Consider the following 20114-nt stretch of genomic DNA (forward strand, 5'->3'; position numbering starts at 1 on the left):
ACTGAGGTTTAGCTTTCCCATTTTTATATCAGGATTTCCTGATTTCATGCAGAACATTTTTTTTTTTTTTTTTTTTTTTTTGTAATCCCTGTTGTTTTAGTGAGACTTGTACTCAACTTGTTTTAAGAAAGAACCATCATATATGCCTGGACTTTTCCTAAAAGACTAATAATAGGCAACATGTCAAGGTAGAATTCTAGCCACTACATCTGGCCCATGGTTTCTTAGCCAACACTGAATGGTCGGTTAAAAGTGGTTTGAGTTACATGACAGTATTTCAGAAACTCAGGATATTCACACAGAAGTAGTTTGCAACATTTGAATGCTCTGAAGATGTGGCAGTAGTAGATTGAGCCACCGTAGCTCGGGAACCTCCTGGCAGGAACCGAGTAGCAGAAACCCACAAGGATGACATGCTGTATCACTGTTTCTGTTAGAGTTGGTTGAAGTCACTCCCAGCCTACCTGTTCCCATGTGTGGTCCTGTTTTTTATGAACCTTTTTTAGCCCTAGCTGAAGGAAGAAATTCACTTGACAAGTTCACTGGTTGGGCACGCGGATGTGAATGGATAGCTTGGACATTTTCTTGAAGGGACAATAGGAACAATAGGCTTGGGCACAGCACAATAGTGGCAGCTCTTGTCCTGGGGAAAGGCAGCGCTGGACTCAGGCCAGACAGACACCTCCAGACTGCATAGAGAGCTCTTCCCCAACTGGGATCTTGAAATCAGTTTTGAAACCCTGGCCAGTGGTTCTCATCCTTCCTGATGATGCGACCTTTTAGTATAGTTCTTCATGTTGTGACCCCCAGCCAGAAAATTGTCTTTGCTACTTAATAACTGCAATTGTGCTACTGTTGATGTAATGTAAATATTTGTGTTTTCCAATATTTTAGGTGACTCCCAAGAAAGGGCTTGCGACTCAGAGGTTGAGAACCACTGCCCTGAGGTGTCAGTTTGAGCTTTGTGGTTTGAATGTTGTTCTGCCTTGTCATCTGTTTTCCGCTCACTGTGAGACTAGACACTCTTGGTTCCCTCAGATCTTAAGTCTTCTGTATATAATACTGAAAACCTTACACTAGACCAGGAATGTACTTGTAAGATAAGTCTCAGTGCAAATTGGCATATTAAAACCACACAGAAGCTGTGGTTAGCATTTCTCGAGGGCGGTGAAGAACGTCGGGTGTCCTGCAAGATAGCTTGTGTCCAGTCAGCCAGGCAGACCTAAGTGGTGCCGTATGACATTCTGAGAGTTTTGGCGACTAACTACATCAGCTTGTATTACTGCAGCAGCAGAGTTTTAGAACACAGTATAGGAAAGCTGTTCACATACAAATTACAAAATGAGATGAGAAATTGGGTACCTAACTCAGTATTCCATAAGAAATGTTCTATTTTATTGGAATGTATTTCTGGTGTTGGGAACATCGTTTTGTTTAGCTACAAAGCATGCAGCCTATCCTAAAGAACTCTATCAGGGTTTATATTTTAAGTAACACAAAAGGAAAACATGTTGAATGTAATAATTTCAAAGAAGTATAAATAATAAAAATCTATACCCATTGGATGTGATAATTTGTCTATTTCCTTCACCCTGCACCCTCCTCTTCATTGTGTCTGTTCTAAGAGTGGTCCTTTCCTGCTACACATTTCTGTGGTGGTACTGAGGCTTGAACCCAGGACCTTCCCTGCATACTTAGGCAAGTACTGTGATGGGTCTTTGTTCTATTTGTTTATAGGACAAAATCTTTTAAAAGACAAGAAAAGATCTGTAACTTTACAAGTTTAACATAGGCCTTAGGGAACCTGCCATCTTATTGCTGGAATTTAGCCAATGGCATTGGCCTGGAAGGTACTAAAAATGGGAGGAGAGCCAGGTTTAGTGGCTGTGCCTTCCGGCCATCTCCAGCCTCAGGCTACCTGTAGCTTGATTTTGATGTGCAGGCCCATCCATTTTGCTGAATACTCAGTAGGCCATGGTTTTAATTTTTATTTGAGATGACATCTGTGCAAGTAACTAGGACAAAAAAAATGCCATAAAACTTGAATTTTAGGGATGTACTTTTTGGCTGCTAAATTCCTAAGATCCACTTGTCATGAAGGATCCTTGTCAAGGAAACCACTGTGCGCTAGCAGATGCTTTATTGAAGCAATTGGGAATACCACCCCAATGACCGCAAAAATTCTGTTCTTTTGAGGTGGTTTGTGTAGTCCTGGCCATCAAGATAGATATGCGCTACCATGCCTGGCTCAGGATCGTTCTGGAACTCAGTATATAGACAAGACTGGCCTGACTCAAGGCAAGGTCCACTTCACTTGCCTCTGCTAGAATTAAAGGTATGTGCCATTGTGCCTGGTTCTAGCACGGAAATTCTTCAGGATCCAGCTCAGAGGACTTTGAGCCTGCAGAACAATATTGGTTTTGTTCCTACTCAGTTGTTTTCTACTGGTTTTTGCTTTTTGAGACAGGCTGCCATTATCTTAGGCTAGGTTGGCTTTGTTCCTGCCATTCCCATGCTGGATTACCGTCACAACCTGGCTTTTCACGTGGCTCCTGGAGACAGAATGTGGGTCCCATGCTTGCTTAGCAAGCACACTCATTACTGACTGGGCTATCCCTGAAAAGTTTAATTATGTGTAGGTGCCTGATTAGAGGCCACATTAGTCAGCTCCCCCTGGAGCTGGGTTTGCCCTGACTCCTGGAGTGCTAGTTCAGACTGTCCCTTTGCTGGAATTAAGGGAGTGCATGACCCGCCATACCCAGCCCAAACTTTTTGTTTTTTCAACAGTCTTAATTAGCTGTCCTAGAATTGTTCTGTAGGCCAAAGGTTGGCCTCAAACTCAAGAGGCCTGCCTGCCTCCGCCTTGTGAGTACTGGGATTAAAGGTGTGTGCCGCCGCCACCTGGGCCCCCAAAAACTTTTTAATCTTTGGTCAGATAGTTTGTTAGACTGGCAACACTTTCATGATAGCCCCTTTGAACTCCCTGCTCTCAGTCATAAGCACACAAGTGTTTGGTATGTGAGGTTCAATGGATGGACAGGCAGGTTCTCAGAGGGATGGTTGAATAGATCAATATTACTCACTTATTAGAGTATGGCTGTGCGCGGTTATCTGTGGAGGCCGGAAGACCCTGGAGCTGGAGTTACAGGTTATGGGCCTCTCTTACACAGGTCTGTTCCTTTGGAAGAGCAGCTAGCACTGTAACCCAAGTCATCTCTAGTCTCCTGGGCAAAGCACACAGCTGACACATTTTCAGAAAGCTGATTAACTCTGAAAACACTGCTTATGCTAAAAAAAAAAAAAGGAAATCCACACAGATTGTATTTCCATTTTTATTTGATGTTTCCAAATGTAAAAAAGTCAAGATTCTTACACCAGTTAGAATGAGACCACCTCTAACAAGACCATGCAAAGCATTTCTTCCTTTTCTGCTTCCTACAATGTGATTGACAAAGAACTGAATGGCACGTGCTTGGTGGGAAAATGCCATTTCTTTACAAAAGCCCCACACAGGGCAGTTTCTACTTTTCTGCAAGTCAATCAATAACAACTTATTTTCTGGTTTTTGTTTGTTGTGTGTGTGTTTTACTTAGGAGGCACATGGAACTGAAGAATTTATTTAGCTGCCCAATTTCATTCAGCTACTTCCCGAATAAGCACAAACAGCAGTTTCAGAGGGCTGAGATACCACCTTTAGGAGACCCAGCTAACTCTTCAGAGGACTGGGTCGCCTCAGCTCTTTTCCTCTAGTCTTGCTGGTCTGGGTTCCAGAAGAGCATCACGGAGCCCTTGGCGACACCGAGTGAAGCTGCATTCTGAAAACTCTCTGCTACTTGCATAGACTAAAGATAGTTGGTTTGCTAAACGGCACTGAAGAAAATCCTGACCCAGGTGACATGGCTTAGTCCAAATGTTTCTGACCGAAGGAATTATACAACAATATTTATAGGCTAACTTTTAAAGAGATGGCTGACATTAATACTGTACATATTTTACATGGCAATACACAGTCCAAGAGTTTATAAAATAAGTTCATGCACAGTTACCTCTGAGAATATCATGTACATATAAACCCCCAAGCACTGGTGATAGTTTGTTAGCTGGAAGCAGTATTCTATACAAAGCAGTCCAGTTTCTCTGTTGTGTTTAGTAAATAGAGAAATTGCAGAGATTGGGGGGGGGGTTGGCAACTGATAGAAAATGTCAATCTGTGGGTTTTAAAATGTTTCCTTTATAAAAAACAAAAGACCAGAATACACGACCTGTACAGAGAAAAATATAAAAGGTCTGAACGATCATGTGTGACCACACTACATAATTCAGAGTGAATGCTACTGGCTGAGTTTTTCTGCTTTACTCTTTTTTTGGCAGCATTAATTTATAAACTAACGTTTTTATTTAGTTCCGCTGCATTTGTGGCACAAGCTCATCTTCAAAACCAGTTTTCCTTAAGTGGAAGGACCATTTTTCAGCAGCGACTACATTTTAAAGGTTTAAAAGTTACAGAACAATGTCTTAATGTCCTTCCCTGTTTTATACTTGCCAGTTAGAATATTTACAGAAGGTTAACAATGGCTACATAAAGAATGATCTTTTCCTCTTCCCCATCACACATCTGTCGAAGGCTTCCCTTTCCCTCTGACCTCAGAGGATGTACATGAGTTTTAGACCAGGTACTCTTTTTCACAGGATTGAGCAAAGACAAGGTGTCTTGGCTCCTATGTTCTAGTTCCCCCCAGGTAACTGATGTGACAGACCACTCACCGACAGTCATACAACAAATTTGAAATATGCTTTCAAATATGCTCTCTGTCTTAGGCCTGGAATGGCTGAACAGGAATGGCCATTTGATTAGCAGACATCACTGACTGGGACTGAAGGCGACATTATAATCCTGCGGCACATTGACAATTTAACTGGAGATGTCACTAAATCTGAAAAACGCACTTTAAGAGCAGTCTCCATTGAGGGAAATGTGGCTGTAATATATACATATATTCTATGTTTAAAAGGATTAGAAAGGGAACTGGCAACTGAGCATGCTAAATAAATTTCTATAAATACATTTTCAGGATGAGAGGCACTCAACCACATGCAAGTTGCTGACAGTATTTCCCTAAAACGATGAGCTTTCTATATTTTATATTGAATCACTACTGTGTTAGAGGGGAAATATTCATGGTAGGTTGACAGTGATAATACTGTTTATGAACATTCAATTTCTTAGAAATACTGATCTGAAGTACTTTGTCAAAGGTTATAGGACCATACCAAAAAAAGCCAAAACAGCCCAAATCTGCAGTTTACAAATGGAAATTATGGTCTTCTTAAAAATGTTTTGAGGTGGATATATTTCTTAAAATACTGAGAATCTTTCTCAGTTCCCAACACAAAGATCTGGTGACTACGTGATACTATAAGAAAAAAAAAATGGGGGATGTGTGAAAACATACACCCAACAACTTATCTGACCTGGCGAAACAAACCGCAGAATGATGTCAAGTGGACAGAAGTGGGAGGGGGAAGGGCCATTAAAAAGTGAAAACCAAAGTTACAATTAAGGCTCTAGAAGAAATCCCACATGGCTTTGGCGTCTTAAATTATTTTTATGCTATTTTGTTGTTTATTTTAAAAGACTTGAAAGCATCTGAAACACATGCAAACTATTCGAATCGCTGCATGGCCAATTCAGAGTGCCAGCAGCAGCCAGATGTGTTAGAGTCTGTGACATGACACTATGGGGAAGGCCCAGCTCTCTATCTTATACTGGACGGCACCCCAGAGGGCTGTGCAGCGCTCACAAACAAGGCACTGCTGTCTGGGAGTGCAGGGACCGTGGAATTTCCGTTGGTTGGAGAACACCCCAGCTTTAGTTTCTCCAGATACTCTGCGTGGACAGGCTTATGACACTGAAGAACTTTGATTGCATCTTCTACTTTGAACCACTCTCTCTTCCTTCCTGGAGAACAGTAAAACAGTAGTTACTGCAAGGTCAGTCTTAAAAAGCATGCCCTATTAGTACACAGTATTCCCTCACCTCCCCCCCAAACAGTGACCTTCGACTTCTTAAATGACATCACATGGCAGAGTGCGGTAATTCAGATTCACCTGACCTCTCAGAAGAGTAACCAGAAATCAGTTAAGGTGAATTGGAAGGCTGTCAGCAGTGACTAAGCAAATGAACAGGGGCTCACCTATATTTACAGAGTCTTCCCAGTCTTCCAATATTTCAGTGACTGTCAGAACATAAACGTATGTTCTGTGCTTCCGGTCTTGGTTCTGCTTGAATAGAAAAACAAAGCATTTTAATACACAGGAGCTGACCACGGATGAATTTTCAGTGGGAAACCTGTATAAGTGCACAGTATAGTAAGCTAGGCAGAAGTGAGTACATGTAACAGGAACATTTAGAAATTGGCATTCAAGATGTTTAGGGAAAACCTGTTTTCAGAAGCTCTCCTCTAACCTCTACATGGATACATGTATAATCACGTGTGTGTATATACGAACAACTTTTGTTTAATTAGAAAAACAGACACGGTAGGTCATGGCTCTAAAATCAGTACTTGGAGGGCTGAGGCAGCAGCCAGCTGAGGGAAGAGACAAACTGCCTGGGGTGGTGGCGCACACCAGCCGCGGCCTGCACTAGAGGCCATCTCAGCATCAGAAACTGGAGTTTCAGCACTGTCAACGGGAAAATCGCTAAAATGGGAAACTGACATTTTCACTTAGATATACTCAACTATTTTGATAAAGAAAACCTTGAGATTTGAATGGAATCTAAAAACGAAATCCCTCTTCCTATTTTTATGCCCGTGAAGTCTGCATTTCCTACTGCTTTGCACAAGTCACTAAGGTCACTGCTGTGGTGGGAAGCACACGCCGTGATACTTCCTGATGGGCAGGACATGCTGACTGATGGGCTCTGTTAAACAGTGTACTGTCTCTTTAACTATTATGACTTTTCCTCAAAAACTGGCTCTAAAGATGTTAGGTGTGTCCACACACAGAAAAAATTGTGTTTCTCAGTTTAGCCAGGAGATGGCACTATGTAACTATAAAGCCAATGTACAGAGACCAAGCGTACTATCTTAAGAGCCGTTCTTAAAATGTTTATTATGTGCAGTGGTACTTTTGTTATTAGTTAGTTATAAGCTTCAGTGAGGTTCCTGGGCATTGAACCCAGGTCCTCTAAACCACTGAGCCTCCAGCCACCCCCCCATCCCCAGACAGGGTTTCTCTGTGTAGCTAGCTCTGCCTGTCATTGCAACTCAGATTTTCCTGTCTCTGCCTCCTGAGTGCTGGGACCAAAGGCCATTTGTATATTGTATTATTAATTACTGTGTTCTGCTGAGTCATTAATTCCAAGTAACACATTTTAATTTCTAAAGACTTAAAAAAATGTATATGGGTCCATCAGAAAGACTGAGCTAACTAAGGGAAAGTCCCCCTGTTCCTGGCATACCGCATATCTACGTCTGAGAATAGTAGATGAACAGACTTCAGAACCCGGCCTCTTTTCCCCATCGTTCTGAGTACCGATCACTTTCAAATCCCCTCACTGAAAAAATTCCATTCTGCCATCAGCATCTGCTCCCTATACTGGAGTCATTCTCTGCCGTGCGGTGTCACACCAAAGACAGGGACTGGGACTGCTGACCATGCTGTCTATTCCTTGGTGCACACTGAATCAGAGGGTGGTCTTTATGTGTCAGCTTCACTGTATGGTCAGATACAGGTAACCATGGCAACGCCAGTGTGTGCAAACTTAGGGGGACCCCCCCACGCCCTCACCGACTGGCCTACTGATAGTTTGAGGAAACCGATCCAGGCTGCTGTGAGGAAAGAATTAGGAACTGGAAAAGTGGGGGCTATTTTGTAACTCACCTCAAATATTCCCAGGAGTCTGCCTAGTTTTCCTTTGACTCCAGCCTATTTAAAAAAAAAAAAAGTTGGTAAGTAAAAAGCTTATCTTTCATAATAATTACATTGATTATTATGAAACAGCTCAGGAGTTCCCTAGCAAGTTATTGCCTAATCATGAAATTTCTTGGCTGTACTAAGGCCCACTACCTATGGTTTGCTACACAAATCCTGATTGCCTGTTGGCTGATTTCCATTTATCCCCTCCTCCCCCAAAGACAAGGGTGATAAAAATTAGACTTTTCTGTAAGAACTAACAGACTCACCCCTTCTTTCCCCTTTGCCAGCGCTCAGGAGCTGTGATTCTCTAGCTGCCACTAGCTGAAGGGTCCTAACTCCTCACCCCGTTTCCACAGCAACCTCGCTGCTTCCTGTGTGTGAAGCTGGGAAGCACTTCCCTCAGGGAGACTTCCCATCTGTCAAGACTCTGAAACCTTTCCTATGTACCCCCAGAGTCCAAGAGCACAGGCATGCTTACACCTTGTATGGTCTTGCCCACAAGTAAAGCAAGTTCCATCCTCAAGGCAAGGGACAAGCAGACCACCTGGGATTTTGTGCACGAGGATGGGACACATTTTACAAAATTTTAAGACATAATGAACTCAGAGATCTTCCTGCCTCTGCCTCCCAAGTGCTGGGATTAAAAGTGTGTGCCATCACCGCTTGGCAATTAGTTTCTTATTAGTTTAAAAATTATGGTACACAGTTGTCTCTACTCAATACAATACTGATCTAGCTCTCAGGCAAGGCCATTCTGCCATGCATTGATCACTAATCAAACAGCAAGTCTAATCAACAGCTGCATGTTAACATAATTATAGAAGGTTCACATTGATTTTAGATGCTTACCATGTAAAAACCAAACAGAAACCCCTTAAGCAAAATGTTAACTATAGCAATAGACTTATAAACACTGTACCAGATAACAACGCTTCTACTACCGGCAAGAAGCCAGAAGCCCCTCATGTAAAACCCCTCAACAGTGTGTAAAACATAGAATACCCCTCTCACCTCTTCATATACTTCCCTCACAGCAGCACCGCCGGGCTCCTCCTCTGGCTCCATCCCTCCTCCTGGGACAATCCACTGGTCCGGGTACCGACTGCTACTCACCAACAGCACCTGCAAGACCCAGGATAACCACATAATGAAGCCCTGAGAAGCTAAGATACAACATTCCAAACACTTTCAAGGCTGCAACTGGATTCTAGACCAATCTACTTTTAAATTTCACTGGATTTATTAAGGGCACACATTATAATACACACCAACTGACAGCCTATGGGGGGTAGCACTGACAGTCACATCATTAAACCATCCTGCACCTATGCACTCATTTATTTTGGGGGTGGGTCACTGAGACAGGGTTTCACTGTGCAGCTTTTGCTAGCCTGGAACCCAGATGTACACACCTGGCCCCATGGGATCATTTAACACACCAGATTTAAGAAGCGCAGAATCTGTTCTGTGGTCAGCACATCAGTTATTTGGCGGGGGGGGGGGGGGGGGGGGGGGGGGGGAAGGGTGCAGATGCATGTGGCATGTATTCCCATGCACGATTAAGCAGAGGCTGGACATTGAGTAGTGTTCTCATCACTCCCTACACTTTTAAAGACAGGGTCTCTCACTGAACCTGGAGCTCACCTTTTGGCTACATAGGATGGCCAACATGTCCCTGGGACCTGCCCATCTCTCTATTTCCCCTACTCCCAAGGCTGGAGTCAAAGGCGTGTGGCCCCATACACCCTTTCACATGGATGCTGGCATCCAAACCCAGCCTTGCCCACTGAGCCACTGCCACAGCCCCACGTCAGTTACCCTTGAGCCACACAGCTACAGGCTGGCCACCCTGTTCTTGAAGACAGTGCTGTGAGACAGGACCAGGGAAACGCACGATCAGCCACTGGCTGGGCAATGTCATTTGATGCTCAGGCTTAGGCAGAAAGAGGCGCCTGAAAATCCCAAAGCCATTTGATTAAGCAAGTCAGATAAACATTGTGATCTTATGGTCTTGAACAAGGTTGCAACGACAGCCCCCCTCCCTGTTTTGAACAGTTCAAGCAAAGAAAAAAAGGGGGTCTCTCTCTCTCTCTCTCTCTCTCTCTCTCTCTCTGAATAGGATCTTGCTGTACAGGAACTTGGTATGTCATACAAGCTACCCTTGAGACTCCTCTGGCTTTCAATGCTTAGGGTTCTGCAGTACCTGCTAGCTGGGAGTATGTACTATTCAGATTATTAGAATCCCTCACTGTTGCTGGCTTCTTACGTCGCTGTCACAGCAGAGTTATTGAAAACAGACCACGTGGGCTGCGAGCCTAAAATAGTTAGCTGGTCTTTTACAGGAAACAGACTTCTGACCAAGAACCAGCATTAAACCCAAAGTCTATCTCAAAAAAAAAAAAAAAAAAAAAAAAAAAAACCCCACTCTAGTTGGGTTTTGGTGGTACACCTTTAATCCTATTACTTGGGTGGCAGCAGCAGGTGGATGGATCTCTGTGAGTTCAAGGCCAGCCTCGTGTACAAAGTGAGTTTAAGGACCTAGTTGTAAGTTTACTAACACTGAAGGAGTATTACACACCTGTCATACAAATGGAAAACTGAGACCCATTCAAGTTTTCCTAAGGCGGTAACCACCAAATGTTTGTGAAGGTAACAGATGTCTTAACCGTCTTCAACAAAATGCCGCAAAATTACTGCAGTATGCCGAAGCGTGTCTAAACTGGTCTGTGGGTTACGAACAGCACACTGAGAGCTTGTTTGGGGGTGCCTGAGCAAACACGCTAGATGTCCTAGTGGGCTTTCGGCTGCTGCCATAAAACAACTTGGGGGAGCAAAGGGTTAATCTGGCCATAATCAGGTCATAATCGATTATGGAGAGAAGTCCGGGCAGAAACAGAGGAAGAAACCGAGGAACAATGCTGGCTTGTGTTCACCTAGTTTATACAACCAGGACCCACCTGCCTAGGGATGGTGCCACCCACAGTAGCTGGGTCTGCCCTAACCTCAGTTGAGATAATCTCCGAGATAATCTCCTACAGACGTGGCCTCAGGCCAATCTGCACTGCAACTACAGAGGTCCCCTTTCCCTCTTAGTCCTGTCGGGGTGACAATAAACTAACCAGCACACCAAGGAAGTTCTCTCTGTAATGCCCAACCCCGAAATTAATTCCCAATGTGGATATTGGCTTTTTTACAGAGACACTAGCAATTCTGTTTTCTCCCATCTGCTGGAGAGGCTGCTGGCTCTCTAGCTCTCAGAGACATGGTGCTCACTATGTGAGAAACGATCGTGTGTCTACATACATGAGTGTGCAGGACAGAGGTAGAGGGCTTGTGTCTTTTTTCTTTTTCCGAGACAGGGTTTGTGTAGCCATGGCCTGGCTGTCCTCAAAGGCAAGAGATTTCCCTGCGTCTGCCTCCCAAGTGCTATGATTAAAGGTGTGCACTACCACCCTGCTCCACCTTCTTTAGAGACAGATCTCTCACTAAGTCTGGTGTCCACCGCTTTGGCTAGACAGGTCAGCCAACTCCTGGGATCTGCCCTGCCTGTTCTTCACCACTGCCACACCCCACAAGAGCTGTATGTCACCATGCCTAGCTTCCCATATGGGTGCTAGAGACTCAACCTGCCCCGGCTAGAGAGCTTCAGCTGCCCATAATAATTCAGCTCCTCTAAAGCCTTGTTCTGCCATACTGGATCTAGGAGAACACTGCTGAGCTGCCCACACCACTCCTAAGCGGTCACCGACAAAGAGTGGCCAATCCATGGAAACACTGCACCAACAGAACAGCTGGCAAAGCCTTAGAAAAAGCACTTACGGCTGCTTTGAGGGTGGTGGCAACATGTCCAAGTAAGTTTTAAATTTAATATTTGCAAATGGGGTATAAGTTCAGTTAGACACCAAGGAGCCAGAGTTAAACAAATCTTGCAGTATTAGAATACATGGGTCTGAACCTAACACACACATTGATTGGAGAACAGGCACCTGTTAATGATCTTGTTTACATGGAAAACACTTGTCTTGCAGGACTAAACATCGAGACTCTGGCCTAGGCAGCTCCATGCTCTCCTGCCTGCAGAGCTCAACCAGCTCACCAACAACTGCTTCTTCACAGAGGACAGCTAGCTTTATAATTCTGAGAATGGAGACAGGATGGCAGTAAAGACTTATAGCCTACAGGGGAAGAAGTCTTTATGTTCAAACTCTATTGAGGAGAACGAGGCTGCAAATCCCACTTCAATAACACTGTTACCTAAAAGAGGCTCAGTGAGGCTATTAAAATAGTCACGGGTGTTGGCCCTTTGTACCCAGGCTGGCAAACGAATTAGGCTTTAAAGTGCACCCCATAGGACCTGTAATGTAAGCAACGACCCCTGGTTCTGACCCCCAGTCACAAGCCTCTTATGTCAGTCAGAGTGAGAGATGCTCTGGTACTGCTGGCTGGGTAAGAGGTGCGCCCCACAACTCTGTGCTAAGTGACTTCCTTGATCTTTTACAATGGGTCGGAACAGTGCGTGCAGCTGGCAAGCCGCTCCAAGGAAGCCATTACTTAGTAAAGGAATTTCAAAACCATTGGTATTCAGATTGTCAGAGCCCTAAAAAATGAAAGCCAGTTAGGCGTCTAGGTCAATGGGTACCGCATTCCCAATATCCATTCTTTCTGCCTCCTTTTCTTCCCTCCACCACCTTTCAGTTGAAATGGGCTCGTGTAGATCAGCTGGTAGCCATGGGTGACCTTGAACTTCAGATCCTCCTGCTTCTGCTTCACTCTTGAAAAGAGATTTGTTAATGTCCATGTTTGGTGACAGCAGATTTGCAATCTAGTACATTTCATTAAAAGCATCTCATCTGCACCTATAAGCCCTGGATCTGCCAATTACACTGCCTCAAACCCAGAGACTTTCAACCTTTCACGCTTTATGGAGACCTGAAGCTGTGTGGGTAGCAGGGGCCACATGCAGTGCATCACTATCGAACAAAATGAAAAAATCCAGTACCTCAACCCTCCATTCCAAGTGCCACATCCTAGATCACAAAGATCCGTATCACTTCAGGGGCACCCTCTTCAGACTAGGAGAAAGGTGTAATAGATAACTGCACAGAAGATCACCGTTCAGTCCTGCTTTGTCATCCTTCATCTTCAGGCGGGTAGAGGTTACTAGGACCTCTGTGCACAGTAATAAAAATCAGCACAGCCCTCTAGTTTAAGGGGTTGCACCAGGGAGCAAGGCATGGCTCAACACACTGGATGGACCAATGAAGGACTTTTCCTCGAAGCATTCACATTCTTGGAGGTGGGAAAAGAAGCCTCGCAGTGGGCTCGTTTTTTGTGGCTGAAACTAGCAGAAAACTCTAACAGCTGGGCGGTGGTGGCTCACACCTTAATTCCAGCATTCAGGAGGCAGAGGCAGGCAGGTCTCTGTGAGTTCAGGCCAGCCAGTCCACAGAGCTAGCAGGACAGGCTCCAAAGCTACAGAGAAACCCTGTCTCGATAAATAAATAAATAAATAAATAAATAAATAAATAAATAAATAAATAAAGCAAGCCATAACAGGCCTACATAAATTTTAGACAAGTGATTTAGCCTAACCCAATAGTTTACCAGGAATCTATTGATATTCTAAAAGATGTTAACTTTGATCAAACCATTATCAAATGTATGTCCCCAAAACTGGATCAATTTAAACAAGCAATACAGAAATATCACATCCAACTACCAGCTTAACTAGGTTAAGAGATGTGATATAAATACAGCAGAGACCTGAAAACCAGTACGTTCTAAGTACTCGCCTACTCATCTTGAATATTCCATGAAGTGGAAATGAGGGCACAGCCACACTCAGGAGTAGAAGGAAAAAGGTGACAGACTCACGACACCAGCATTTAGGGGGCAGCGACTAGATCAAGAATTTGAGGTCTGACTAGGCGGTGGTGGCACACACCTTTAATCTCAGCACTGGGGAGGCTGAGGCAGGAGGATCTCTGTGACTTCAAGGTCAGCCTGGTCTAGAGAGGGGAGAGGGGGGGAGGAGAGAGAGAGAGAGAGAGAGAGAGAGAGAGAGAGAGAGAGAGAGAGAGAGAGAGAGAGAGAGAGAGAGAGGAGAAACCCCAGTGCCGCGCTTGGCGGGAGAACAGCAGTAGAGATCAACCCCCAGCCTCACTCACGAGAAGCCAGTGCTCTACCAGAGCCAAATCTGCAGCCCTGGTATTCATTTTGTTGTTCTTTTCTTTTCTCTTTTCCTAGACAGGGTTTATCTGCACAACAGTCCTACTTGTCCTGAACTCAGCAGCTCTGGTAGACCAGACTGGCCTTGAACTCACTTGCCTCTACCTCCCAAGTGCTGGGATTAAAGGAGTGCACCACCCCTACCTGGCTCTGGTATTCTTTTGAGATAAGGTGAAATGTAGCTTGGAGCCCAACGTAGACCAAGCTGGCCAGTGCAGAGATGAAAAGCATGTATGTATACTCATGTTCAACAATAAAAACTATCCTGGAAAGACTTGATAAAATTAAGTATACTCTTTTTATGAACTCTTTAGAAGCAACCCACCTCTCATCATTTTTTCATTACAAACAAATCAATCTCCTTTTCAGTGCTGGGTCTTTCTTACATGCTAGGTAAGTATTTACCACGGAGCTATATAACCCCCATCTTTAAAACAAACAGAGATTGAAGCCAGATACAGGGGCTCAAGCCTAGAGTCTTAGAAACTGAGGCAGGATGACTGTATAAAATTCAAGGCCAGTCTGGACTACAGAGGGAGATACTGTCAACAAATAATAAACAAGAAAAAAATCCCAGATTGGGTTAGTGAAATGGTAAAGTAATTTGCTGACAAATCCGAGGACCCGAGTTCAATCCCCAGGACCCACATAGTATCAGAAAGGAAAGAAGGAAACCCGCAGAGTTACCCTGATCTCCACGCATCCTCTCCCACCCATACACACACGCAAACAAACCATTTTTCAAGTGGAGATTGATAAACATCCTCTGCACACGCAGAATCTAAAATCGTTAGCACAATTGTGTGTGTGTGTGTGCGCGCGCACGCGGTGAAGCCATTTACCTAGTCACAACCGCAAACACTTTCTTAGGATTACACAGCCTTCAGAGACTGCCGACTGACCCCAAGCTCGCTTCACCACTGAAGGCTCTCTGCAGAGAGACCTACCACAACTAATAGACATCGACTAGCTGTAGAACACAGTGAACGTGCTAATTGATAAAAAGATGGTAGGCACAGCCAACAGAAGGCAAATAGGCATTCAATCATCCCCATAAACCCTGATACCGAAGAAAAGATTAACCCACCAGGCTACAGAACGCGCCTGAAATCACCCTAAGGCAAAACAGATGCAAATATTAGACATGCTCCCTTTGAAGAAATGGCTGGTTTAGTGGCCTACAAGGTCCTGTTTTAGGTCTGGGGCGTCATAGGCACTGATGAGCTTATCTCACTCTGTTTAAAAGGTACCTTGAGTGGGGGGTGCTGTGCGCGCTGGTCAAGTATGCCAATACCTATAAAGATGACTGCCAGGGGTAAATGACAATGATCCTACTCACTCACCCCCACCCCCAGATAGAGTTTCTCTAAGTAGTGTTGGAGCCTGTCCCAGAACTTGCTCTGTAGACCAGGCTGGTCCCGAACTCACAAGAGATCCGCCTGCCCCGGCCTCCTGAGTACTGGGATCAAAGGCAAGTGCCACCCCCCCCTTAGGCAAGCATTCCACCACTGAGTTAAACCCTCTACCAAGGCTCTTAAGTTGTTTTTGTTTTTTGTTTGTTTTTATCCCTTTGTGTGACAAACCGCCCTTGCAGAAGGCAGCCCCAAGTCATCCTCTATTTGGGATGCTTAGTCTCTCCTTTCTCATTTACTGAAATCCAATTCCAAATGACACACAGTGGGTTCCAAACCCAAAGCACATCAAAACACATTGGGTATTTCACCTAATCTTCCACTACAGAATATGTTCCTTACCAGCTAAAACTTCACTTTTACACCACTGTTCAAATATATATGCAAATATGTTCAACGGAATTTATTTATGGTTACCTACTCATAATGCTACTGTAATCTCTGTCTACACAAGCAGTACGCCAGCCACTCTGGATTTAAGGGGTCTGTCTGGAAGTCACACGGAAGATGATGCTTCTCCAGAGAACTAGCTAGATATGAAACAGCAGACCTGAATTCTGTGACCTTGGGACAAGTCGCTTGGACAACCTAAATTTGGTGCTTGTTCTTTCTGAGACAGGGTCTCACTATGTAGACCAGGCTGGCCTTTAAGCTTACAGAGATCCCCTCTGCTGTGTGCTGGTGTTTAAGGTGTGCACCACTATGCCTGATTCTACTCCCCGCTCCCAGGGTGTTACTATTTAACCCAGGCTAGTCTCCTAAACGCTGGGATTCCTGGCACATCCCAGCACCATGCCAAGGTCGCTGGCTTCTAACTTCCTGTGCTATGTTACCTCTTAAGGCAGAAAAAGAAAACCAAGCGGGCAGTGGTGGTGCACGCCTTTAATCCCAGTACTTGGGAGGCAGAGGCAGGCGGATCTCTGTGAGTTCAAGACCAGCCTGGTCTACAAGAGCTAGCTCCAGGACAGGCTCTAAAGCTGCAGAGAAACCCTGTCTCGAAAAACCAAAAAATAAGAATTAAAAAAAAAAAAAAGAAAAGAAAAAGAAAACCAAACAGGATGAAGAAAAAAGGGGGGCACTTAAAACTACCCCACCCCCAAAAGCAAACGACTCTATTAGAAGAACCTGTTCTAGCTGGGCATCAAGGTTCATACCTGTAATCCCAGCACTCAAGGAAGCCAACGGGAGCTCTCTGTAGCCTTTTAGGGTCAAACAGTAATTACTCTTTTTTTTAAAATCTGAAGTTACTCTCATCTTTAAAACATACATTTAAATGTCCTAACCAGGACTTACGAGTTCCTAACCCAGTAGAGAAGCATTTCTTACCCATCAGCTAGAGAGGTGGGTTCAAGCAGCTTTGGAAGGCTAATAATATCATTCCAGTAGGGAAAGCCCAATCTCTCCTAGACATCTTGCTGTTCTGCTAAGAGTTCATTCTGTAATTATCAGATAATAGAAAGAACCTCTACCATACACAACCACAGCAACAGAGTCCGAAGAGCTAAACCAGATGTCCAAAGTTGGCTGTGTGTGCTGGAGAATTCCAGAGTCTTCCCTCAGAGCAGATCCCCTAACAAGCTGATTCACTAGGTTTCCGAGCCTACAGGTTCTAAAGCCAGAGTTTTAGAAACTGGATTCTAACTTACTCCAAGTCTTGCTCCTCTCGCTTGTCTGGGCTCGTTTTGAAAAGAGGCCGTAGGAGCTACTTTACAGCAACTTCAGAGACAGAGGGAGATGCTCAGGATTGAACCCAGGGCTTCTTTCCACCTACCGGGCAAGCTCTCCACCTGGAGCTGTATTCTTTTAGCCCAGGTCCCTTGCATCCCGCAGAAGCAATTTCCAAGCAGCACATGAACCAACCCATGGACTTGTTGAAGGTCACTTATGAAGCACTCGTCAAGAATGCTCTGCCAGACCCAAAATTTATATCATTTTGATTTCTCCCATCTCCAAAACTTCCCCTAAGGGAGACACACAGACTGACAGACACACACCACATGAAAAACTGGGCCTGAATTTTCAACAGCTTTTCACGGCACCATTTCAAAGGTAACTTAGAGGCTCTGAAGTTAGCCTCATGATATGGAGCATCTGGTCGCTGAGCAGACGCCCTTAACCAAGACACCGGCTTTTTGGAATAAGAACTGGATCCTGATTCCGACTCTACCGCCTCCTAGTTCTGTCATTTGGGCAAGGTACTTCTCAAAGCCTTCTTCTCAGCTATAAAACAGGGCTGACCAGTGCTACCTCCAGTGCTAAAAGGATCAAATGTGACCATCATTCCCCTGGCTGTACCTAACACACTGTAAACGCTCAAACTAAAAACATGGTAGCAGAGCTGCGAACAAGTCAGACGGGACCCTGGGTCTACTCGTTATTCTATGCGTTTATATTTAGTTTGCCTTGCCCTAACACGGCCCTTCCTTCAAAGGCACCCCCCGCCCCCCCTCACCCCTTTGGTAAACTGCTTTTAACGCTTGTTGACGTCTTTCTTTGTGCACTTTCAAAAACGCCCTTGTATTTCTTTCTCTCCTAAGTAGAACCACATCAAAGACCTTTCTCTGGAAGTTCCTTCGGGACTCGGGTTTAACACTAAAAGGTTTCAAATCAACCTGAAGTGTTTGTTTCTTCAAAAATAAAAAAGGGAGGGGCGGTTTAAAGATCACAATTTTTCTCAAGCACGCGGCTTTTGTTAATATAACAACTAAGCCACTGAGTATATGCTATGTCATACCACAACTTTAGGGGCTAGCAACGAGGAAGCCATTAAATTCCCATCCCCACTTTACGCCTGGTCTTTTACAGGACACGGTTATGGAAGCAGAACTGGAACGGTTTAACTTTTTCTCTATCAGTTCATTTTAGGCGTGGCAATGCTACAAGATTTCCCCCAGCTACCAAGTGGCTTAACCGCTCAGATCAAGTTGAAAACAGAGTCGTTTTCAAAATCGAACAAATATAACTGAAATTAAAAAAAAAAATCGCCCTTTCAGCGAACACTCCAAAGCCCGTATCAATCCAATGCGGAGGGGTAAAATTACACACCGCTCCTTCCCAGACGTCAAGCCACACCGCAGAGCAGCCTTGAGAAACCAGAAGAGCAAGAGATCACCGTGCCGAAAAGGGCAACTTTGCCCGGTCTCTGGCCTATCTTGTCCCTCTTGGCGTCTTTCCACCCCTCTCGCTGGCCATCTTTCTTTCGATCGTCAGAAAAACTTTAAAAACGGAGGCCGTTTGGTAAAAGGAGGTATATGTTTGTAACGAAACCAACTGCTTGCGAGCTAATGGACCGCTTAAAAGGCAAGCTGGCGAGGCCGGCGGAGGGTCTGCAGCTCCGGGCGAGGGGGCTGCCCGAGACCCGCAAGCCGGGAGTTGCAGGGGGTGCGGGACCGAGCCCCGCCGCCAGCCTTTGTCCCCACACTCACCTCATCCTCCTGCTCGCTGCGGAAGCACAGGCAGGCCGCCCGCTTCTTAAAGCCCTCGCGGTCGTACGTCCGCGTCTGGTTGGGCTTGAACTTCATCCTAGAGCCGGGCTCCTGCTGCCGCTGCTCCGGCCGCCACCGTGGGGACCCGGCCGCCGCCACCCCGCCGGGGAGTCGGGACGCGGAGAGTCGCGGCGCTCGAACGCCGGCGGGACGGGCGGCGGCGCAGACACGGACGGCGAGGCCGGGCGGCCGGCGCGACGCGGGATGGGACGCGGGTCACTGCAGCCGGGGCGCAGCGTTGGAAGCGCCGCCTCTGCTCCGGCGCCCGCCGCTCTCCATGGAGCCCGCCGCCGCCGCTCGCAGCCACTCCCTGCCTGCCGCCGTCGCCGCCTGCGCCGCCGCAGCCGCCGGGGAAAGAGCGCGGCTCCAGGCTCGTGCCACGCGGAGACAGTTGGAGGCGGCGATGCCGAGCGGGTAGCGACGCCGAGGATGCGCGCCGCCCCCTTCGCCTGCATTTAAGCGGGGGCCCGCGCGCGCGCGCTTGCTTCCCTGCGCGCGCGCGCCATCGCGCCTGCGCGCCAGGACCGTTGCTGGGAGGGGGGACGGGGGCGGGGAATGGAGGGAGAGAGGGAGTGAAGGGGTGGGGGCGGGTGATGGCTTCTGCCCGCCCGGGGCGGGGCACGCGGCCTCCGTCTAGAGCTCTACCAGCGTTGCCGGGCGTGCGGGCGGGTGCTGGAGCGGGCGCGGAGGGGGGACACGCTTTGTGTCTGGCCAGGGAAGGGAAGCGAGCCGAGACCTGCTTGCTCTCCGTGTCAATCATCCGGTGGGGTTCCCCGTAGGGACGGACCCCAGAACTGTGTCCCGGAGAGGGGCTCCCGAGGTGCCCGGAGCCTTTGCAGGGACTGCGGAAGCTTCGCGGTTAGCGTGGCCAGGGCAGGCTCGAAAGGTTAAGTTCATTGAGTTCTGTCTCTCTCTCCTTCCCCCTCCCCCTCCCTTTCCTTTTTCTCAATGAGGATACATTATATCCTCTTGAGTCGTCATCAGAGGCTTTGAAATGATCTGTACTACAGTTGTCCCTGCCGTAGCATCCCCCTCCAAACTTCGGCTCACCCTCCAGATCGCTTTC

General features: G+C 46.1%; 1 protein-coding gene across 3 annotated transcripts; it reads right to left on the reverse strand.

The window, feature by feature from the left end:
- Positions 1-3318: 3318 nt before the first annotated feature.
- Positions 3319-19464, reverse strand: Nudt4 (nudix hydrolase 4). Of its 3 annotated transcripts, XM_038314583.1 has the most exons (6): positions 19400-19464; positions 18989-19209; positions 8935-9045; positions 7888-7932; positions 6195-6282; positions 3319-5959 (listed from the first exon to the last, which is right to left on the reverse strand). In XM_038314583.1, exons 2-6 carry the CDS (start codon positions 19082-19084, stop codon positions 5757-5759), a joined length of 543 nt encoding a protein of 180 aa, XP_038170511.1. In that variant the 5' UTR covers positions 19085-19209; positions 19400-19464; the 3' UTR covers positions 3319-5756. The 3 variants fall into 3 exon arrangements, with proteins under 3 accessions (XP_038170511.1, XP_038170510.1, XP_041910183.1); XM_038314582.1 differs by lacking the exon at positions 19400-19464 and having other exon boundaries at positions 6195-6279; positions 18989-19266; XM_042054249.1 differs by lacking the exon at positions 19400-19464 and having other exon boundaries at positions 18989-19265.
- Positions 19465-20114: the final 650 nt, after the last annotated feature.

Source organism: Arvicola amphibius, chromosome 17 (assembly GCF_903992535.2).
Source record: "Arvicola amphibius chromosome 17, mArvAmp1.2, whole genome shotgun sequence".
In the NCBI taxonomy this organism is placed as follows: domain Eukaryota; kingdom Metazoa; phylum Chordata; class Mammalia; order Rodentia; family Cricetidae; genus Arvicola; species Arvicola amphibius.